The sequence below is a fragment of the Biomphalaria glabrata genome, chromosome 7 (assembly GCF_947242115.1).
Source record: "Biomphalaria glabrata chromosome 7, xgBioGlab47.1, whole genome shotgun sequence".
Classification (NCBI taxonomy): Eukaryota; Metazoa; Mollusca; class Gastropoda; family Planorbidae; genus Biomphalaria; species Biomphalaria glabrata.
The window spans coordinates 15,812,819-15,832,873 of NC_074717.1; the positions used below are offsets into that span (position 1 = coordinate 15,812,819).

Below are 20,055 nucleotides of genomic sequence, written 5' to 3' on the forward strand. Positions count from 1 at the left end.
TTAGCAGATTTAACTGGAGTGGATCTGGCTAGTGGTTGGTGAGTTTGGTTTGGGATGGTGTTTAGGATGTTGTATGGGTTAGAAGTGTCTGCATCAAAGGAATCAAACAGTCCTGATGTAAACTGAGATAACCCACACGGTACACAGTGCCACGATGCGTCTTTGTTGCCTAAGGCATAATACACAGGTGTACTCATATGGAGACATGATGCGTGGTTCCTCAGCTTTGACTCAGTTGCACTTTATGTGGTAATACCGGTATAAGCAACTTTGATGCAGAAACCATGACAATCATGTCAGCGCTATAGCATTAATAATACCATTAGAGACTCTCTAGCCCACCAGGGAGGGCTGATATCATCCATGTGTGCCTTTATCAAGCTCTAACAACAATTCCAAAACAGAAATAAGATTCCAATATTGTCACAAATCCCCAAAAAGGCACAATGACCAGGTATAACTGTGATAGAGGATCCATCCATCTGAACCAAGGCCCTCAGAATCAGTAGAAAGAACAACTGACACAATTGCGATATAGCAAGGAACTTCTAGTGTGTCCGTGACCTTGGCTGTTCATAACCAGAGGAAAAAGGTTGATAGTTTAGAGAAAACAGTTGGAAGGGCCAGATCAAACTGTTTTGTTTTCATTTTTCTTTTATTTTTGTCAAACTTCATGTACTTTTATAGCCTGTAATGATGTTAATAATACTTTTATAATTATTTTTTTTTTAAATTATAATTTCATTAGTTTCTGTACAAATTTAACAAATTTAATTAGATCTATATTCTACTAATAAATTATATTTAATGCTCTATGTTAGAATATGCTTGTCCTAATTGACATTTTTGAATGACCAGGTCAATATTTTGATCATAATATTCAAAATTGTAATTATTATATTAATACTCACAATAATAAAATATTTTCACATCTATTCTATTACCTTGGTTTGGATAATAAAATATAAAAAAATGTTAATGCTGGGTAATTAATGTTTTATAAATTTTTATCTAACAATGAAAACTTCTAATAATTAGTTACTTACCAATATTCATTTCTTGTAAAGATTTACTTAATTGGGCATCATCCAACTGCTGGGAATATTTCATAAATTTCAATGAATATAAATTGTAAGCAAAATTAAATACTATCATTTCTCCTCCTCCATATGGTCTCCACAGAATATTTTCAGCATTGAGATAATCTTGGAAAAAGCCAGGAGTCACTACATCACCTGGAAACAAATGATTTCATTGGTATAACAAGCACAATTTTACAAAATATTTTTTTTTAAATTAAAAAAAAAAGCTTATTTAAGGGGAAGAACTCCTCACTAACAACGCTCAATAATGTAGAAGTTATTTTCCTAAATGGATATTGACTAATTGTTTAATTTTTTAAATTGATTTATGTTTTGTTAGAAACAATAATTAATTGTTTATAGTTTCAACTTGATCCAAGAATGAGTGTGGGGAAAAAAAACATATACAATTATCTAAGAGGATAAAACCCTACAAATTTAGCTATATAGGTGAATACTGAAGGATTAATTTCCTTTTTTGGTATCAAACAAAATAATTAATTACCAGAAATTAATTGACTAATTGGTTCATTATTAAAAGTGATTCATGTATTGTCTACGCCAATGAATAATAGTGTGGGAGAAATAATGTGTACAAACTTTTTACCAGACAGACAGTGAGTTGATAAAAGCTTTGTAAAAAAACAAAAAAGCCTTCATGTTCAATTTTTCTCTTTAGCATCATTGTTTTTCATGCATTTGTATTACTTCTTTTGTGTTTGTATTCTTTATTTAAATGTCATTCTATTTGAGTTACATAAAATAAAATGGTGGAAAAAAATATTAATGATTCTTCAGGATAATATCTATATATATATATATAATTCTCTTCATGACTCAACCATGCCTGACACCACCAACAAGTCATGGAAACATAACTCTTTTATTTCTGCAAGTCCGACTAGAGTTATCACAAAAAAAAAAGAGGAGAGGGGAGAACAAGTAATCTTCTCTGTATTCACCCGTCACTAAATAGCAGGGCTGGACTTAACCATTGCGAAACGGATTGGGCAGGGCCCAATTTAGGTAGAGATATGGATAATAAGTGAAAATTAAGAGTTTGTATTAGAAAATAAATTCATCTTTGCATTTTATTCATTCTTTACTATGTGCAGAATATTACTTTATGAACTTTGAGTGTAGCGAATTCATACAGTATATCATAAAAATTATTATTCCTACATAGATCATGCTAAGTAGCAAGAATTAGCAAATATTTCAATCTATCTTCGAGAATTGTTGACCTCAAGTAATTCTTCATTAGTTTGAGGCGCAAGAAGCTTCTTTCACCAGATTCCACAACTATTGGTATGTATAATGCCGTTTTTGTTTTATCAAGCATAGGATTGCGTTGAATGACACCCCAAAATGACAATTTTGTCTATATTTCAGGAGATTTTTATGATTTTTTAAAAGATTTTAATAATTTCTGGAGATTTCCTGGACTTTTTGTAATTCTTGTAAAGATTTACTTAATTTCAGGAGCTTTCCAGGAGCTCCTGGTAAATCAGGAGGCAGAGGAAAATCTGTTATAAGTTATAAAATGATTTAATTTAATACTTTACACCTAGGATTAGCGTGGGGTCTATGAAAGTGCGTGCCCACTGTGGTTGCATAGGTTGCAGAGGCCTAAGGCCGCTATGCCGCAGGTCGACTAGTAGCTAATAATTGAAATAATGACAAAATTTTCTGTCACTTCCTGGTTCAAAATTAATTCAAAAGGGAAAAAAAAATATTCTTTTATATAAATGATCATAGTAGCTTAGAAAAAAACATGAAAAAAAACAACTTTCATTTAAATTTTTTTAGCTTCTTCTAATGATCTAAAAATATGCAGGATAGTTACCAAAAAGTGACACTACTGCTTCAGGACTCTGAGGGATATAAAGATTTTCACGAACTTCAAGTTTTCTAAACTGTTCAGGCACAGGCACATCAAATTGAGGAATTTGAATAGAACCAAATCTAATCAGATCTATTAGATAAGGTGTATGGTAGTAATTCATGACCCCATCAGGCTGCAAAAAACAAACAAACAAACAATATACCACTTGTATGTATATACAAGTATATACTTATTATGGTGGAAAATACACTTTTAGTTCAGATAAATTAAAAGTTATTAAGGTATTTAGTTTCAATAAAATTGAGTTACCTTGACATACATGGTTCCAATATATTCATCTTTTTGCATAAAACAACTAGCTGAAACCTTAAATTCAATTTGACCTCTAACCACACCACCATCTGGTACAATGGGCATGTAAATATCTTTGGACTCACCAGGCTCTAACTGGGTAATGATAGAACAAAACAAATGAAGCATTTCTAAAAATACAACTATGGAAAATCATCTCAATTTGTGCTTTGAGTTTATGTATCCTTTTACTTGTCAAAAAAAGATATCTTAAAATCTTTAGAGTGAACAAAGAGAACTCTTAGTTAACTTATTAAATTATGAAGTTTATCACATACTTTTAGGGCATACCATTTTGTGGATTTATGTAATATTTATGCAACAAATAAGATTACAAAATGAGTTTGTGAGAAACAAACTCATATCTGAAGCTACAAACTATCAACCACAATCTTAATTTCCTCCAACCAAAATATTCATTTTAAAGAAGCTTGAATGCAATCATTCAACACCCAATGCAGGAGGTCCTGCTTGTCATTGTATAATATTTTACATGTAGTCAAGGGGATCAACAAAATGATGGCAACATCTGATCTTTGTAATCTTTTACCATTATCATCAAGGCAACCACCATTATTGGAAATTTACATGCGAACAGAGAACATGAATAGTAATCTTAAGTGTGCTTATGAAATACTGTATACATTTCAAATGATATGAAATGACTCTCTAACTCTTGTCCCTTCAGCAAAGCCATTTCTCACAGGCATTGCAAGCAATGGTGGCAGGCTTTTCATGGCTAGTAGAGTTATGTTGTAGAAATATGATAAAACCCACAAGGGGCTTGGCCTTTTGCCTCACTATGGCAGGGGTAACTGGTCTAGGTTGAAGGAGCTGTGACCAGGCAAAACACTAGTGATAAAATGGTTTTCTTGTTGATGGAGGACCTTTGGACATAAGGTTTGCTGAAAGGTGAATGGCACATCTCTCATTCCTGCCCACTAGAAGAGGACCTTTAGTTTGGTCAGATGTATAAAGGGCCTTTTGCTATGAGGGTACTATATAGAAGGTCACTAGTAATAAAATATATTAATTATATTATTCAAGAGTTAAAAAAATTAATATTGATGAATATTTTGTCCACTGTCTCATAACTCTAAATCTAAAGGCCTAACATTAGAATATTCTAAAGTGTAGTAGATTAATACAGTTGCATAACCAGGATTTTTTTCTCGTTCGGGGGAGGGGGGCAAAGTGGGGGTAACTGTTGTTTCTTTTTTTAAAATCAAACATTCATTAGTTTTTAAGAGCAAAGTAATTGCTCTTTAAGATGTATAAAGGAGGTATTGTCTTAAAAAATAGTATCTCTGAATGTTTTTCTTGTTAAGTTTTTAATTTCTATGGTTTATAACACATACATGTTTTCGTATATAATACAGACGTTACTTCAAAAAGAAGATGATTACGTCCTACGTGTCATACATTTAGTCATGCAGCATATTAACCAATGACCTTAATTCTGCCAAGTCAGTGGTTTTCCTGGCTAGCTCAGGCAACCCATTCCATGCTCTAATAGCACTAGGGAAGAAGGAGCATTTGTACAAATTTGTCGTAGCATTTGGAATGAAGAATGTGCCTTTATCTTTATGTCTTTCTGAGTATTTTATTAATTTTGTTTTTGTATATGAAGATTATTATCTACACTAAAAAAATCTCCAACTAGATGTTTTCATACTTTTAATGACATCTATTTCTCATGGCAATCATAAGTCTATTAATTTTAGTCCAACCAGCACTAAGCTAATAAAATCTACTTTTTATTAATTTTATTCACATAGCTACAAGCAATTGTTTTCTCTAAAATCATTTTTATTCTTCTAGTTCAAATAAATACATTTTAGGCAAAATGATCAGAAAGTTAAATAAATATAAGCTTTGTATAAAAAGTATTATCATTTATCAAATGAAATTTAAAATGCTGTAAAATAATGGCTGGTAGTCAAAAGCATTTATGGTGCAATAATATATATGGAACATATGTAGAAGTAATGCACTGTAATTTGACATAAGATATATATATGGCTACTTACAAAGACTATAGTCTGATGATCTCCTTTATGAGTGGGGGGCGTGTAAGATGTTACATAACCATATTCACCAACAGTCACAAAAGAATAGCCATCGCCTCCATGCATAGTTATCAAAACCTACATTTAGAAGAATAATGATATTACATTTTGTTTTATATGTTTTTTCTAATAATTATTTTATTTGAAAAAGGAAAGTACAATTTACCTCAAGGTAGTCATCATCATACCAGTAATTAAATACTGTCACTCTTACACCGACTTGTTCACCTCTGATAATGTGTTTAGGATGTTCAACTTGCATATACATGTATCTGGCAGCATCATACTAAAATACAGATATACATTATACTTAAATACTGTTGATCTCATCACATGACAATAAAATTCAGTTTAGTACATTCTAAAATACATATTTAATTTAATAAACTATAAAACACTTTTAAAAATTATTTTTTAAAAAATACAAAACAAACTTTATAAATCTAAGTAATGTGGGGAAATCAATATTCCACACAAAAATGTTTTAACTGAAATAATGCTAAGAAATCTTACCCTAACAGGTTTAAGCATGATGCCCAGTCCTAGTTCTCTACTGACAGATACCCCATTTATTACCCATGACAGAGGATATTTAGGTACATCAACACGGAAATCCACTCTACCATCAGGCCTGTGATAAATTTAACATAATTTATTATTTCATTGCCTAGCTTATACACATACATATGTTTGGAAAATGGTATTACTCATTGTTTGTGATAATGTGTAGATATTTAGGGATTATTCTGGAAGAACCCTTTGGATTTGCGGAGGTTAGGGGAACAACTTTCCGGGCAATATCAAGTAACTTGATAGCAAAGATATCAGCTGGGTTCTGTTCATCAAGGATATTTTCTGTGATATCCTCGGAGCATCTTTTTTGGAATTGTTCCCAATCTGCCTTATTCAGTTTCCACCGCTGAGGTCATCCCAATGAGGGGAGATTGTTAGTAATGATGATTGGGAAGTGATCACTTCACCGTAGATCATTGCTAACTGACCATTTAAAATCATGATTTGATTTGTTGATTTGAGGCACATCGGCACAATTTAGGCCATGTCGTGCCTGCAGTCCCATAAGGACTACTCTCTCTCTAAACAACAAGGGCCAGATTCTATACAGTCATATAATTAAAATTAAGGTCTATTCACAGTTAAAATAGTAAAGGTAGTAAAAATTTAAATATTTGGTAAAAATCTAATGTAAATAGTGCATGTTCACAAATTCAGAAATCAGATCTTCGTAGATAGCCCCACTTCCCGAATAAAGCCCAGTACCTTCCCAGGGTCGACATTATTAAATAGTGTTTATAGATTAGTGGCTCTAAAATGTTTCGCCCTGACATCCTGGTATCTGGGGCAATCAACGAGGATATGTTCCACGGTGAGGCGAGAGTCACAGTACTCGCAAAGTGGGGGCTCCTATCTTTTCAGTACAAAAGAGTGCGTGATGTAGGTGTGGCCAATCCTAAGTCTGGACATGGTTGTGCTACCACGCCTTGTCAGACCCTTAGATGTGGGCCGCCACCTGACATCCGCCACAATCTGCCTGAGTTTACTGTGAATCTCAGCCTCCCATCGGTTCTGCCACTCTCGATAGGTGGCAGAGGCAATACTTTGTCTCAGGTCCGAGTAGGGAATTTGGGTTCCTGACACCGCATGATTTAGGGCTCTCTTTGCTTCTCTGTCTGCGGCTTCGTTTCCCTCAATGCCAACATGGGAGGGGACCCAGATGAAGGTGACATCCCTACGGTCGGCTGTTATTAGGTCCAACAGCTTCAGGCTCTTATGTACCAATGGGATGTCAGTCTTCATCTGCCCCAAAGCTTGCAATGCAGATTTGGAGTCGGAGCAGATTATAAATTTACTCCTTTCTGATGCTTTTACGGCCATAAGTGCAAGCAATATTGCGTGCAATTCGGCCGTAAAGATGGAGATGGAGCAGCCATCGGGGAGTCTACGGGAGATTGTTTTGTTCCGAAAGGAGCAGGCACACGCGACCTTTCCCTCCATTTTGGATCCGTCTGTGTAGATGGTGCCACAATCTCCGTAGCTCTCCTGCAGTTCCCTAAAGTGGACTTGTAGTATGCTTGGGTCTGTATTTTCTTTTTTGAAATTAAGGAGGGATAAATTTAATTTAGGTTTATTCATTAGCCAAGGAGGATTCTGAGGGGTTTCTATTTTAGAGATTTGGTCAATGGGTGGGGTTAAATTTTGGATGGGTTCTCTCATTTGAAGGCCCAACGGCTGTATGACGTTAGGCCTTCGATTGTATAATTCTACCTCTGTGGGGTTAAATATGGAGTCAAAAGCAGGGTTCGTGGGGTTGGATTTTAGCTTGACTATATACTGCATTGCAAGCTTTTTCATTCTTATATCCATGGGGAGTTCTCCAGCCTCCACATGGAGACTTGGGATAGGTGATGTACGAAACGCGCCGAGACAGAGACGCAGGGCAGCATTTTGTATTGGTTCCAGTATTTTTAGGTACGACTTCCTTGCTGCTCCATATATTATGGATCCGTAGTCTAGCTTGGATCGAATTAGACTCCGATAGAGCAGCAGCAAGGTATCTCTGTCAGCTCCCCAGTCCGTATGGCTGAGTACTCTTAGTATGTTTAATGACTTTTGGCATTTCTTCTTAAGTTCCTTAATGTGGGGGAGAAAATTAAATTTGGAATCTAAGGTGAGGCCTAAAAATTTTGTAGTTTTCACGACAGGGATCTTCTTTTTGTGTATAAATAGTTCAGGGTCTGGGTGGAGCCCCCTTAGATTACAAAAATGCATACTAACTGTTTTGGAGTCAGAGAATTTGAAACCATTATAGTTTGCCCAACCCTGAATTTTGTTTAAACATAACTGTAATTTCCTTTCTAAGGTGTTCATGTTTTTCCCATATGTAAGAATGACAAAGTCATCAACATACAAAGAGCACTCTATGCCAGGGGACAGCGCATTTATGATGCTGTTTGTTGATTTGTGGCACATCGGCACAATTTAGGCCATGTCGTGCCTGCAGTCATTTTTGGGACCTCCTCTTTTTTATCATCAATTCGACGTTTCTTGCCCAGACATAGGTCTGGGGCAAGTAGTTTTGTGTGTGTTTTTTTGTCCATATATATTTTGGTTAATTCGGCACCTGTGCTCCCCACCAACAAGGAGTCCAACAAGGGGACGGGCCATTCGGATGTCCAGAATGAGCCCGCCAGGGCTACACAGGTGCTATACTCAGTCAGCTGCTACATCGGACATGTGTCCGATACAGCAGCTCCCTGATTGACCCTCCAGCCACCGCCCTCCAGCATAGGTCGACGACCTATGCTGGTAGCTCGGCATGACCAGCCGGTTGACCCAGAGCGGGCCATCTGGGTCTCAGGTCTAGGGGAACTTGGAGCCAAAGTATTGTGTTGTTGTGGTTTATCCTCAGATAGCCACCACTCAAACACCAGGATCTCTTTATCCCCCTTTACCCGTCGCAGTCCACGGCAAACGGACTGGTCTAGGACGTAGTGAGAATTTAAAGTTAAGGAGACAGTGTGATGATCAATGAAGGCAGACTTAGGAAAAGAGGAGGCAGACACAATGATAGAAAAGAAGTAGGGCACTTTTGAGCTCCAAAAGTGCTAAGGAAAGAGGAGCGCAGTTTAACGTCATGTCTCGGGACGATTTAAAATCCTCCAGAAGTCCATGGATGCAGACGGTGAGGTCAATGCACGTGAGAGATCCACTTCTTGGGTGTAAGTAGGTCGGTGATGCATCATTAAGTATGCATAAATCATGTTGGAGGAAGATATCCTCCAGCATACGACCTCTTGAGTCAGTATTGTTCGATCCCCACAATGTTATGGGCATTGAAATCCCAAAGGATTATATAAGGCCGGGGGAGTTGTTTCAATAGGTCCTCCATGTCTGTTGGGTTTAATGGAGCGCCTGGTGGTAGATACAGGCTGCAGTAAGTGATAACCTAGTGTAGGGTTATCCTAGTTGCTATGGCCTGTAGTGTGGTCTGTAGTTCTACCCTCTCATGGGAGACGCTGTCCTTCACAAGGATACAGACTCCACCTGATGCTCTCTCTGCATCCTCAACATTCTTGCTGCAGGCACTGTAGCTTCGGAACCTAATGCTATCTTTCAGAAATGTTTCCTGTAAGCAGAGAACTACAGGAGTCTCAGAGTCCATCAGTAGTGCATTTCCTTGTAATTGGCCTTGAGGCCTCTACAGTTCCACTGTACAATTCTAGAATCCATGGCTTATTCTAAATGACCTACTTGGAGCTATTAGGCCTTGGGAGGCCCCCTGAGGGGTTTCCCTTTATTCCAGTGACCTTAGTGTTTTTCCACTTGGATTTGGGTGGAGAGGAGGACACCCCCTCTTGGGGGGAGTCCTTCTGTCTGGAGAGGGGAGGTCCCTCTGGTTAGAGCAGAGGCTATTTCCTCCTCCCTCACCTCGGGCATCCTCTCCGTTTTTATTTCTCCCCTTAGGGAATTGGTCAACCTCTAATTCAGTAGAGGTTGGTGTGTCTGGCTGGGTTCTCTGAGGAGAACCTGTGTCAGACATAATGTTTCCGGGTTCTCCCGGAGTGTCTGTTTTGACATGCTGTTCTGTCTCCATGCTCTCATCAGCGAGCACAGAGAACCTATTCTTTAGCATGACAACGGGGCTTTCTTGTCTCTTTGGAGGTGTGTTCTTTGGCAGTGTTTTCTTCTGAGTTGGAGGAGGGGGTGGTGGGGTCAATGTGTCCGTCTGTGTGGCTCTGGATCTTCCTATCTTAGCCGCAGCCTGGGCATAGGTCTTTGTCAAGATGAATTGGTCCTTAGGTAGGGCCAATACAGTCAATTTCGCCTGGCTGAAGGTGCATCCATTTCTTGCCTTGTACTCCTGCACGGCAACTTCCTGTTTCCACACAGGGCAGTCCTTGGAGTAGACTGAGTGGCCAGTGTGACAGTTCGGGCATTTGAACTGGGCTGTGCAGCCCTTGTCCTCATGGCTCTCTCCAGCACATCTGGCACACACAGTGTTCCTCTTGCAAACTGCCGTGCCGTGTCCATAACCCTGGCACTTGAAGCACCTGATGGGGTTAGGTATGTAGGGCCTCACTGGAACTTGTAGGTATCCTGCCTTCACATACTCTGGTGGTGTCCTAGTTCCAAATGTGAGGATAATAGTGGCGGTCTTGACCTCCTCCCCATCCCTGCGCCTGGTAATGGGCCAGGCATGGGTGACTCCTTCAATACTCTCCACTATTTCCTCATCGGAACATTCCAGTAGGTCCCTAGAGCTGATTACACCTCTGCTGGTGTTCAGACTCTTGTGTCTAATGACTTCCACTTGGAGATCATAGAGTCTTCTGCATCTTAAAAGCCCATCAGAGCTTGGGCTCTCCCACTACTGACTTGAGTCCCTTATAGATAAGAAAAGGTCTCAACTTTTTCAGGCTTTTCCCCTCCTCTGTGCACCTGACCACCAGAAATGATGGCCAGGTAGCACAGCTTTTTGAGGCCTACTCTTTTTTATCATCAATTCGACGTTTCTTGCCCAGACATAGGTCTGGAGCAAGTAGTTTTGTGCGTGTTTTTTTTGTCCATGTATGTAAGTAGTAATTCGGCACCTGTGATCCCCACCCGCCATCAAGTCCAACAAGGGGACGGGCCATTCGGAAGTCCAGAATGAGCCCGCCAGGGCTACACAGGTACTATACTCAATCAGCTGCTGCATCAGACATGTGTCCGATACAGCAGCTCCCTGATTGACCCTCCAGCCACCGCCCTCCAGCACAGGTCAATGAAGGCAGACTGAGGAAAAGAGGAGGCAGACACAATGATAGAAAAGAAGTAGGGCACTTTTGAGCTCCAAATGTGCTAAGGAAAGAGGAGCGCAGTTTAACGTCATGTCTTGGGACGCCAGATTTCTTTGCACCAAATGTGAGGGAATTATGACCCTCATAAGAAACGACACTCAAGCAACAGTAAAACATGTACAGAACAACACAGACATCAACATGCAGGAAATACTTCTTTGGAGAGGAGGAACTAAGTACACCATCAAAAACTTCTATTGCCCACCATCTTCAACAAAAGAAATAGACCTACAACTACCACACTACACAAGGACAATAATGGCTGGTGACTTTAATGCACACGCACCCTCCCTAGGCTACCCATACTACAACAAGAGTGGCAAAGAAATATAGGATGTAACAAATGCCTCTAACCTACAACTTCTGCAAAACAAAATTTCACCTCCAACATTCCTCCATAGAGCACACAACACAACTAGCAGACCTGACCTAACTTTTATCTCTACAGACATTACGGACTCTTCGAAAATAACAGTTCTTGAAGACATAGGTAGTGACCACAGGCCTATACTCCTAAATATTGGAACACCAGGTAGATACCAACCCAGCAAAACAACTAGATGGAACTATAAAAAAGCTAACTGGGCAGCTTTTTCACTAGAAACAGACAAGACTATCAAGCATAATGGAGACAGATGTCAACTCAACCTACCTAAAAAAATGGGCATCCATGGAAGAATGTACAGCTGGATCAGGGCATTCTTAAAAAACAGAACCATCCAAACCCGATTCGAAGGTTTGGATTAAGGACTACCACAAGGTTCAGCCCTTAGCTGCACTCTTTCTAATCTTCATGAATGACCTCCCGGACCTCATTTCGGTCAATAAGGCTCTTTATGCAGACGACCTTTTAATTTGGACTACAGAGAAATATCCAGTGCTGACTAAATCCAAACTAAATAGAGCCCTCACAACTATCTCCAAGTATTCAAAATTATGGAAAATGGATATAAAGTTTATTCAATCTTTAGCCACAGCAACAAAACAGCAAAAAGAAACTACATCCTAAAAATAGACTCACAACCAATAAATAAAGAAGAAAATCCAACATATTTTGGTGTAAAATTAGACCAAAGACTCTCTAAAACACTTTATGGCAGATTTAAAAGAAAAGGCATCACAAAGATTAAACATAATAAAACACCTAGCAGGAACATCCTGGGGAGCTGAAAAGAAAACCTTAAGACAGTTATACATTGGATACATCAGATCTGTAATGGATAACTGTTTCTCCATACAAGCAGCCGCCAACAAAACCTATCAATCATCATTAGACACAATCCAAAACCAAGCCTTGCCTCAGTGGAGGTATGAGAACTACTCCCACAGCAGCCTGTGAAATAGACTCCAATATTGAACCTCTTAAGGAACAACAGAGCAGCATTAGAAGCTATTGAGAGATACAGAAGGTTGGAGGACAATCATCCTAATAAACTACTAACACAGAGAAATAAGAAAAACAACCAAAATAAGCAAAGAACTCTGATCCAACTTACTGAAGAACTAGCCCTAAAACACCATCTACCCAATAACAGAAAAAATTACCAGATTTTCAAACATAACGCACAGACTAAATTACAAACAACCAACCATTAAAACATATTTACTAAATAACACCTTAACAAAAGAATCAAATCCACTAGAGCTCAAAGTAGGCATGCTTGAAACAATTGAAAGCTATCCAAAAACAGATATCCATATATATACTGATGGAATGGCCTTCAAAGCCACCATCAATGCTGATCTTGGTGCTTTCCAAGTCTTCCCTAAAAATAAACACTTTGAAATCAGTGCACCCTGTGGTGATTACTGCTCAAACTTTCAAGCCAAAATTGAGGCAATTACCATAGCACTAACAGAGAGTGGAAAACAAATTATATGAAGGAGTGCAATCACCATCATATATTGTTGTCTTTACAGACTCCCAATCCACTCTGCAAGCACTTAACAGCAGCACCTCAAACAGCCTAAGAGAGTTGACAACACTAATTGTGATATACTATCAGATGATATCAAAATTAAATATCAATATCACACTACAGTGGATCCCTGGACACATTGGCATCATGGGAAATGAAAAGGCAGATAAGCTATCAAAGGCAGGTTCATCTATGGAACAACCAGATAGACCTGTAAACTACCTCACCCTAAGGTCAATGCTAGTCAACAATCACAAAGAGGAGTGGCTCAACCAGTGGGCATCAGGAAACACAGGCAGAGCCATGTACAAAGAAATGACTATGCCTAACAAACTGGACAGTATTAACTTCCTCCCCCGCAAAGAACAATCTACAATTTTCCAACTAAGAACAGGACACACACCTCTATTAAATTACCATTTGAACAAAATAAACTCCACACAACTCCCACAACTGCGCCCACCCTTATGAAACAGTAAACCATATCCTTTTTGAATGCCCCTTCCTAATCCACCTTAGGCAGACCCTACTTCCACTACAGTCCAACATAACCAACACCCTGTTGGTGCTGAACAACTGAAGAAAACAGCACACTTTTTTTCCTTGGCACAGTCTGCAAAAGAGCTCACAGCTCAACAGCAATAAAGCTGTCTAGAAGAAGAAGCTGGACTGAGCAATAAAGACTGTTATTTAGTGAATCCTTGGCAACCATTCATCAAATTATTTTGAGAGATGAACTCAAGTGACTCATCAACATTTTAGGAAGTTGACATAAACTAAAAAAAACACCAAACACCTGGCTCTGATGGCCTTCCTATGGAAATCTTTAAAATGGAAGGTGTTGCCCTAACAGAAAGACTAACAGACCTGTTCACTCTTTGCTGGGACAAATGTGTTGCTCCACCTGAAATGCCACTGTTATATCCCTATATTAAAAGGATGACAAGTCTGTCTGGAGGAATTACACTTCTGTCAGTAGTAGAAAAAAGATCTTTCTAAGAGTCCTGACAAAGTGCTATCTGAGAACTGGTACAAGTACATCCGACATAATATTTGTTTTGTGACTATTACAAGAAAAATGCACCTGGACCTATACTGTGGATCTTACCAACATGGTCAGTCAAGATAGCTTATGGAGAATTTTGTCCAAGCTCAGAAGCCTTCCTAGATCCATTCTCAAGCAGCTTCAAGTGGAACATAAAGACCAATTTAAACACAATTGGATCACTTCCCATAGACAATGGCATGAAGCAGGGCCATGTACTTGCCCTATCTGTTTGCTATCTTCTTTGGCATATGCTGGGTCAAATGAGGCAGCAATTGCACGAAGGCATCCACATCAGGTTTCACTTAGACAGCAATGTATTTAATCTTGACGACATGCTCTATATTAATTTCCCCAACAGCTCTCTGCTAAACATCACTAAATCTAAGATGTTGTTAGCTGTAAGAAAATTTCCTAATGTTAGCTTATGGTCTCTAGGTGGAGTTGGTACATATGCTTTTCAATTGATTTGGAAAGAATGGTAAAAATACACACACAAAAACTTCACATTGCAAATGTCACATAACACTAATATTAATAGTTACTAATCTCACTGATTACTCTGCCTAAGTTTTCATGAATTTTTATTTTTAATAATATCCATTAAAAAAAGGATGTAGAGGCTAAATAATTTTTTGTTTAAACTTTCTAAATATAATATATGCATAACAAGGTATAAACTACTATAAACACGTGATTCCTTTTTTCTCCTAGTAAAATGCTCAAAATTGTAATAATATTTTGTAGACTAATGTATATTTTTTTAAGGGGACATCATTCATATTAAATTGTTAATTAAGATTAGCAGAAGATAAACTGCTATGATTTACTATCAATAATTCTTGCTCTATTTATGTCTGCCCAAATGTACTCTTAGTAAATAAGATCAGCAGCATATTTCTCAAAATTAGCATTTTAGTCCAATTCCCTTATTTATATCATAACACAAACTAACTTTCATAATCAAGTAACCCTTCCCGAATTGAGGATCATATCATTTAATATGTTAAGAAAAGAATGGAAAAAGCAGACGGAATGACATCATTAGATATGATTGAGTCAATAATTTATAAAAAGATTTATTGTCTAATATTAATTATTATTGAGAATCTTCAAAAGATCTACTACACCTACTATATATCTTCACATGTTAAAGATGTAATGTTCTAATACAAATACAGAACATTTATAGTTTTATTAAATATTGGAAATTTGTCATATACATGTTGAATGTTGTCTAATTGTAAACACTAGAATTTTTCAGTGATAAATGAAGATAAAATGATAATACTATAATATTAAAAGGTAATAAAAATAAAAGATACCAGGACAAAAAAATTATCACTTCTTGAAGCATCCTTCTTTTTTCACCTCAATGTTTTTAATGTTACAATTAGATAGTAACAAAATACTTACTTGACAAATATTTCTTGCCATGCCCACGAACTGTTATCATAAAAACGCATCACTCTACTAACTCTGTCCATAGCTGGGTTATGTATTTCTTTGGATTCTTGGAATGTACCTATTCAGTCAAAACAATTTTTAAAATTTGATTTATAGTATTATTGTAGCCTCGAGTGAGACACTAAGAACTCTGTTTATTTACTTATTCAAAGTAAGGTTAAGGTGCTTACAAGAGATGGACATGAGGAAAACTGAAGGAAAGCATGTAAGATACAAAAACAAACAAAAAATCAAATGCATGATGTTAAGGTAGAATGCTTATCAGAGTTTAAATTAGTTATTTATCTGCTATGCAGCTTCAAGAGCATGGGTTGAAAAACTATCTGCAGCATGCCAGAAGCAAGACCAAAATATTAGTTTAGAACACAAGCACTGCACCTCCTGTGACCATTAATAGCCAACCTATAGAAATTGTTGACCATTTATGTTATCCTGGCTTCATCATCTCCAACGATGTGTTTCTGGATAAAGACATCAACAACAGGATAGCCAATGCAATGAGCACCATGTCACCTCTGCAGAAAATAGTGTGGGACAATACCTTGCTGACTACCAATACCCAAGCCTTGTCTACCGGATCTGTGAGATGAGCACTCTGCTATATGGTAATGAAACATGGAAAAAAAGATGAACATCTTCCACCTCCCATTCTTCAGGTATACTAATGTATACAAACATAACATGAAGCTCTTCAAAATTGATCCTAACAGTTGAGAAAAAGAAGGCACTGGATAGATGGAGAGCAAACATAAAGGAGGAGTCTTGGACTGCAGATCATGGCATACACACCAGAAGTAGAAAGAAGGGTAAAAGTGCAAAAGCACCTGGTGATTACAGATGCCCAATCTGTGACCTCAGCTGTGTATCAAGGATTGGCCTCTTTAGTCACATGAGATGTTGCAAAGGGAAAATATCATTTCTAAAAGATGTAAAATGACATAGTTTGAATGATTAAAAAAAATGCTTTAATAAAAATGTCTAACATACATCCCCATTCATCGGCACCATCATTTACACAATCAATAGTTCCATCACATCTTTGTTCAGGTTTGAAACATTGACTTTCTATTCCAACAAAGCAGGGGAAACTTTTCTGATCTGTGCAAAATTTATCATCTGAAATGTAGAAAAGCATTAAGATCTTAATATTGTTCTTAATAATTTAAAGATTTGTTCTCTACTGTTTATAAGAAACACTAGTCTACTTGATGAGTTTATTAAATGAGTACAACATACTGTAAAGTCTTGATACTCTAGCATCAGTTAAAACAAGCAGGCCTGCAGTCTGAAGATGAGAAATGTTTGAGTTTATCCATATACACAGTTTGTGACCTTAAAATTAATATATATAATAAGATAATCCTTTGAAAGAAAAAAAATGTTTAGGAGCATTCCATAGACTTACATCAAAACTTGTGTTAGCATCAATGCCATAATCAGGACCATGGTAAAACACATACTCATACTCTGTATCACTGACTCTCCACAGATGGCGATAACTGCCATTTTGTGTTGAGTCATATGTCATCAGTTCATCAATAAGCTGAAGTAAATGAATAGCTTAAAAGTAATGACATGAGACATGCAAAAAGCAATTACAGTATCAGCAAAAGTCAAGCATAATTATTCAACACAAATTATTGGAAAAATAGTTTTCTGTGCATGTTATAATATTGCTGTGAGTTTAAAAAAAAGGCTTAACAAAAAGGATTCAAGGCATTGATGATGCTTATTTACAAGCTGGTGATACAATGCTGAACATTAAGACAACACACACAGCTGTCAACAGCTCTTGGCTACCCTCAAGCTATATATAGATATCAAGTGCCATCACTGTTATTCACAAGTATCAGGATGTCAGTCCTGCTACAAGGTTGTCTTTCACTACCTAGGAAAGACTAAATTCTTCACTTAACTACAACCATTGATTTACCACTACTTTATCTTTATCACTATCAACAGTCAATTTTTCACTGTTGTTTCTTAGTGTCTTTTACAAAAATTTTATGTTTTCTTTTAAGGATCCACAGGGCATCATTATTTGTACTAGTTCTACCTTTCATAAAATATTTGTTTATGACTAGCCTACAGCATTTTTTTAAATAATGTAAATCGACTATACCATTTTACTGTGCCTCTTGTAGGCTTAAATCACTTATATACATATTTGTTATTAAAATATACAATTCTCCAACAACAGCTTTCCCAATGTTGTGGTGCAGTATCGAATACAGTAGTCTATAGTTCGGAATGGAAATCAACTTGTCTTGGCTTGTCCAGTGACATTATTATTGTTTTTTTCATTTGGTGTGATCTTAAGATCTGCCCCACTACGAATTCATTCAAAAAGCAAAATTATTATCCTGAACAGTAGTTGAATGATGTAACCAAAAAATGGAACTTAATAAGAAAAGAAGCTCAAAGCAATACTGCTGGAATCCTTTGCCAAAAAAACTGCAAAAAAATTACTGATATGTGTCCTAACCAGCATTGCACAAAAGATTTGATGACCATTGTTGTCTTGTTGATCCATGATAACTTTTATAAATGAAGTATGCAAGATGCCATTTACTCAGAGGTCAAGCTTTATTAGCTGACAAACACTAACACAAAAATAACAGAGATGCATATTTTCAGAATGCACAATGCCTAAAGACATATAAGTTGCACACACTACATTCAGAGTTGAAAAAAAGTCTTCAGTGAGCTCTCAAACCAGTTTAAATCAACCCAATCCAGACATAACTAATGACCATAAATTCAGCCTTTCTAAACTGATGAATTATTTAAAATTAGTATAGTATATACCATTATTAATATTGTTCAACAAATGCCGGCCCAATTGCTCATTGCCACCTAATTGGTAAAGGATTTTATTAGTAAAGTGCCAAAGAAATGCTACAACCAAAAGGGCACTTCTCTAAGTTACTCATGTCTAGATGAAAATAGCCTATTTTTATTTCAAATAATTACTCTCTTAAGTTAATGTAACTTTATCACTGATATAGTAAGTTTGAATAGTCGAAATTACATTATCTATCCCAAGCAAAGTTACTTACTTTGTTTTCTGTAATACCATCACTTAATCCTCTACTATACAAATCCAGTAACATCCCACTGAATGAAACATAGGAGCCTGGGTCAGCATAGGCATTAAATTCAATAGTATCACGGCTGAAGTCTTTACCACGATTAATGTTCAAGGTTACCTGAACAACATTGTAAATATAGAAGGCAATATTTTAATCATAGTATAATCAAAAGTATAAAGTATTTTTCATTTTATTGTTTTTAAAGTCCTTTTTTTAAAAACTAAAAATTAAAATTAACAAAAAATTAAATTAATACCAAATTTTGCCTTGTGCCATTGACAAAGAAGTTTAAAACATCAACAACAATTTCTTCAGGCTGTCTAATGTAGTAAACAACTAAACGTGCTGTTGGAACCATATCACGAGATAGGGCAACAGCAAATGTTTTCTGTCTTGAAGTCATTTCAAGCCAATCTCCTATGATTATGTTACTTTGTGCTACAATCTTTAAAACAAAATAAAAGAAACATTTAATTTAGTTTAATACAATAATTATTTAGTATCATATTAGTTAGACATTATTTGTAACTATAGCATAAAATAGCAATTTTTAAAACCTTTTTATAATTGTGACAATAACATTAATAGGATAAGATAAGATAAAATAACTTTTATTGATCCAATCAAATGGAAATTCTGTTTGACTACAATTGACAACCTCAGCGTAACTACTGTACAATAATAATATAGATGCACATACGAACGACATTCACACACAAAAAACACATACACACTCAAAACCAGCGCTTTATAAATAGACTTCTATGTACTTTTCAATGATGACAGAATGTTAATTTTTAATGTTAGTCATCCAGGGTCTATTATTACTGAATGTTTTAATTTTCTTCTTTGGTACAATCATGTTTTCACAGAACTGGATGTACGAATTAACAGTTGTGGTAAGTTCATCTGTCTGGGCAGTTGTTTACAAACGTCCCAATCTGTTTGCTCCAGACAACTTTGTAACTGTAAAACAGAGTCGTCAGACCTTGACTGGATGGACTGTACTTTGGGTTTTGTTGTTTTAAAAACCGGTTTGTATGTGGGTGTAAGATGGATCATTGTGTGGTCCGACTCTCTGAGGGGAAATAACTATCAAAATGTGTAGGCTATTTTTATGTTGCTATAACACATGTCCAAGGTTTTATCGTGCCGTGTGGGACAATTAACAAATTGAGTATATGTTGGCAAGTGTTGAGCTAATGAAAGATGATTGAAATCTCCCATAACTAGTCGGGCAGCATCAGAACTTTTTGTTTGCATTACACATACAATGTCTAGTATATGTTTTGTTGCTTTCTCTGTGTTGGCTGTATTTCAAATAAT

The 20,055-nt window shown here is 36.7% G+C and overlaps 1 protein-coding gene across 3 annotated transcripts in view; it reads right to left on the reverse strand.

The window, feature by feature from the left end:
- Positions 1-20,055, reverse strand: part of LOC106067229 (C3 and PZP-like alpha-2-macroglobulin domain-containing protein 8) — a 97,591-nt gene that overhangs the window by 18,217 nt on the left and 59,319 nt on the right. For all 3 annotated transcript variants that reach the window (XM_056036076.1, XM_056036078.1, XM_056036077.1), the window contains exons 15-26: positions 18,986-19,174; positions 18,697-18,846; positions 17,043-17,180; positions 16,874-16,922; positions 16,625-16,753; positions 15,587-15,695; positions 5,862-5,979; positions 5,515-5,634; positions 5,310-5,426; positions 3,238-3,375; positions 2,929-3,100; positions 1,047-1,235 (exon numbers count right to left, since the gene is read on the reverse strand). In XM_056036076.1, coding sequence (XP_055892051.1) covers positions 1,047-1,235; positions 2,929-3,100; positions 3,238-3,375; positions 5,310-5,426; positions 5,515-5,634; positions 5,862-5,979; positions 15,587-15,695; positions 16,625-16,753; positions 16,874-16,922; positions 17,043-17,180; positions 18,697-18,846; positions 18,986-19,174 — 1,618 coding nt within the window. The remainder of the gene's footprint in view (positions 1-1,046; positions 1,236-2,928; positions 3,101-3,237; positions 3,376-5,309; positions 5,427-5,514; positions 5,635-5,861; positions 5,980-15,586; positions 15,696-16,624; positions 16,754-16,873; positions 16,923-17,042; positions 17,181-18,696; positions 18,847-18,985; positions 19,175-20,055) is intronic.